The 3485-nt window shown below is 39.8% G+C and overlaps 1 protein-coding gene across 1 annotated transcript; it reads right to left on the bottom strand.

Annotated features, from left to right (window-relative positions):
* Window positions 1-686: 686 nt before the first annotated feature.
* LOC104609483 (Pentatricopeptide repeat (PPR) superfamily protein) lies at window positions 687-3168 on the bottom strand. The gene has a single exon (XM_010275817.3). The coding sequence runs from the start codon at window positions 3089-3091 to the stop codon at window positions 719-721; it is 2373 nt and encodes a 790-aa protein (XP_010274119.2). The 5' UTR covers window positions 3092-3168; the 3' UTR covers window positions 687-718.
* Window positions 3169-3485: the final 317 nt, after the last annotated feature.

The raw sequence follows: 3485 nt of genomic DNA, 5'->3' as shown, positions 1-3485 counted from the left end.
TATATTTTTTATACATACAAAAAACAATAATGTGTTTGTGTGTGTGTGAGCCTCACTAGCCATGGCTTGAAGCTTGGTTTACACCGAGCCAAATCGAGATTTTCATGAGCCGAGCTCAAATAGCTCGTGAAAAGCGAATACAAGAAAAAAAAAAAAAAACTAGTAGCAATTTGGGGAGATGGGCAATCAGTGGTGGCAAAGGTCGAGTTGTAGAGTAGTGTTCAAGCCCACTTGAAGATTCTGTCTTCTCTACAAATAGGTGGAGAAGTGGATGTGGAGAGAGAGATAGAGGAGTGCATTGGAACCTTAAATGGCGACCATATAGATACCCTCAAGCCAACCCACACTAACCCTTTCTATGTGACCCAATGGATTACTTGACTTACATCTAATCAACTTGTTAAATGATAGGGTTTTCGATGGTTTATGGGTGGATGGGTCAAATGGTCATCATCATCAGGATCCATATTCATGAAGGTTAGGCAAAAGTTTTAGTGCCAGCTGTCATCCTGAGGCAACCCTCCTCCTTTATCCGGACTTGGGACCAGAAGTATGAGACAAGCTCACACTGGTGGAGTTAGGTGGATGGGTCAAATGGTTTAGGTCAAAAATTGCCACCCCAACAATTGAGTAAAGGTGCTGGCATACCCTTGTGTTGTAAAAAGTTAAGCTAGAAAAAAATAATATTTAAATATCAAAATCCTCAAAATTTTGATCTTCAACTATAAAAACTATCTTCATCCAAATCATTTGCGGGAACATAACCTTCTTCTTTCATCAATTCAACCATTCCTTCTAAGATTTCATAAATCTCTTTTGTGCTGTGGTCTGACACATATCCAGCTACAAAACTCTGCAATCCACAACTCGTTTCAATCCAGCTACAACCAGGAACTTTCTTCAAACCCATCTTTTTCATCTTCTCCCTAACCCTTTCAGCTTCTTCCCATCTCCCTGCTTGTGAATATAGATTTGCCAGAATGATATAGTTCCCTGTGTTCTCAGGTTCAATCTCAAACAATTGATCACAAACAAACTTACCAAGGTCAACATCCCCAGAAACTGCAGCACCATTGAGTAACACACCCCATACTTTGGCATTTGGTTCTATAGGCATTTTAGAAATGAATTGAACTGCTTCAGAAAGCATTCCAGCCCGACTAATGACTCCAACCATACAAGCATAATGCTCAATTGTAGGCTGTATCCTGTATTCTGGAAGCATGGTATTAAAGATCTGCCAGGCTTCATCTACCAGTCCAGCGTGTGCACAAGCTGCTAGGACTGCTGTAAATGTGACAGGATCTGGCAGGATACCACCAGTAATCATCTCATGAAATAGTCTAAGTGCAGCATTGGCATCACCATGGGCTGCATATGCTGAGATAATAGCTGTCCAAACAATCACACTCTTACTCCCCAATTGCACAAAGACCTGGTGGGCCGCATGCAGAAACCCTGCTTTTGCATATGTATCAATTATGGCAGTCCCCACAAAGATGTTCTGATCAAAACCATTTCTAATAGCATAACAATGTATCTGTTTTCCACCTTTTAGGTTTGAAAAATATGAAAATGTCGGAAGAACACTCGCTAAAGTCACAGAATTTGGCCTAAGACCTGCAGTTTGAAGTTTTCGTAATAGTTCTGGGACACCCTCGTGGTGGTTATTCTGAACAAGTCCAGAGATCATAGCATTCCAAGTGTTCAATCCAGGTTTTTCTATTCCCTCAAATAGTTCCAATGCTTTATTTACAAATCCATGAAGCATGTAACCGGAGATCATGGAGCCATAACTAATGTCATCCCTTTCAGTCATCTCATCAAATAATTCTCGAGCATAATTCAAGCTCCCACATTTCGCATACAATCCTATAATAGAATTACAAACGGACATATCCACCTTGACTTTGTTCTCAATTATAAAGCGATGGATTTCCATCCCAAAATTAAGATCTTTCAACTGTGCACAGGCTTGCAGAACACTAACTACCGTGACCTCATTTGGTTTCAAATAAGTGCAATTTTCCATCTCCCTATACAATCTCAGGCAGTCCTCATAGAATCCAGCCTGAGAATACCCAGCCAACATAGAATTCCAAGACACAATATCTCTATCCGGTATCCAATCAAACAATTTTCTCGCCAACCCCAAATTGCTAGACCTTGCATAGATGGTAATCAAAGCATTAACTACAAACAGATCTGATTCATACCCATGTCGAAGAACAAAATTATGAATCTCCTTGGCCAATCTTGAATCAGGAAACAGACATGACAATGCCTTCAGGACAGAGGTAACTGTGAAATTATCAGGTTTAACCGTTCCTGTTGATGAAGCTACCAAAGATGAAAAGAGCTTCAGCGTTTCAGAATGCCTGTTGTGTAAAGAATAGGCAATAAACATTGCATTCCATGAAAAGATATTTTTGTTGGGAATTTTGTCGAACACCTTGTAGGCTTCATAAAGAGAACCGGACTTGGAATAAAAAGTGAGCAGCTTTGAAGCAAGAAAATTATCGGGGATAACAGAAGTGAGAATAAGGCGGGCGTGAATTTGCTTCCCTTGCCTAACCAGATGGTGATTGGTGAAGTGCTGGATGAGGTGACCACATGCACCATAGTCAAGAAAATGGACCTGATACAAGCTTGCCAAGGCTCGTTCTATTGTGCTATCAGTAGTAGTTGATATTTTGATATTGAAAGGCTTTGTTATCTTCATCAATCCAGCTGCCTGGATTGATACATGTATGGAAGAGCAAATCTCTACTTTGGTTTCACATATATGACCATGTCTTACTCTTATTTGTTTGTGTGCTCCACGAATGGAAATGGGAGAAAGGTTGGATTTATTACGCACAACGCTACCAAAGGAACACTGCACCCGTACAGCATCAGGATTCAGGATTAATGGCGATACAGAAAGTAGGGAAGATATTACAGATGCGCGGTTATAGTGTGCAGTGGGTACGCATGGGACATGGGTAATCCCTTTTTGGGTTGGAAGTTGGAACAGATTCGGACGACAAGGGTTTTTTTTGGTTTGAGTCAATGTTTTAAAATGTGTCTCCAAATACCTATCAGGTATCATTTAATTTTTCAACTAGAATCATCCGAAACCATATTTATAGTGGTTTGGAGGGATAGACCGGCCTTAAACGAGCCCCTCTAAACCAATTTCAAAAAATAAAAAAATAAAAAAACAAACATAAAAAATAGGTCTCATACATGTCGATACGCCCACCGAACCTTATTTCAACAAACCTCGCCTTATGATTTACCAAAGGACTTAGCATAGTTGTGGTAAAGTAGAACTATTTTTATGTATCCCAAGTCTTGCTCAACCAATGGAATGGAGTAGTGACTCTGACTTATAAATTTTTCCATCTTCAACCAATGGCATAGTTGCACTTTTTTGCCATTACATTTCTTTTTTGTTATCTCTAATCATGGTTTTTAAAACCAGACCAGACCGAATGGTTGGA

The sequence above is a fragment of the Nelumbo nucifera genome, chromosome 7 (assembly GCF_055504915.1).
Source record: "Nelumbo nucifera cultivar China Antique chromosome 7, China Antique-T2T, whole genome shotgun sequence".
Lineage (NCBI taxonomy): Eukaryota > Viridiplantae > Streptophyta > Magnoliopsida > Proteales > Nelumbonaceae > Nelumbo > Nelumbo nucifera.
This window is presented reverse-complemented; position numbering and strand designations above follow the sequence as displayed.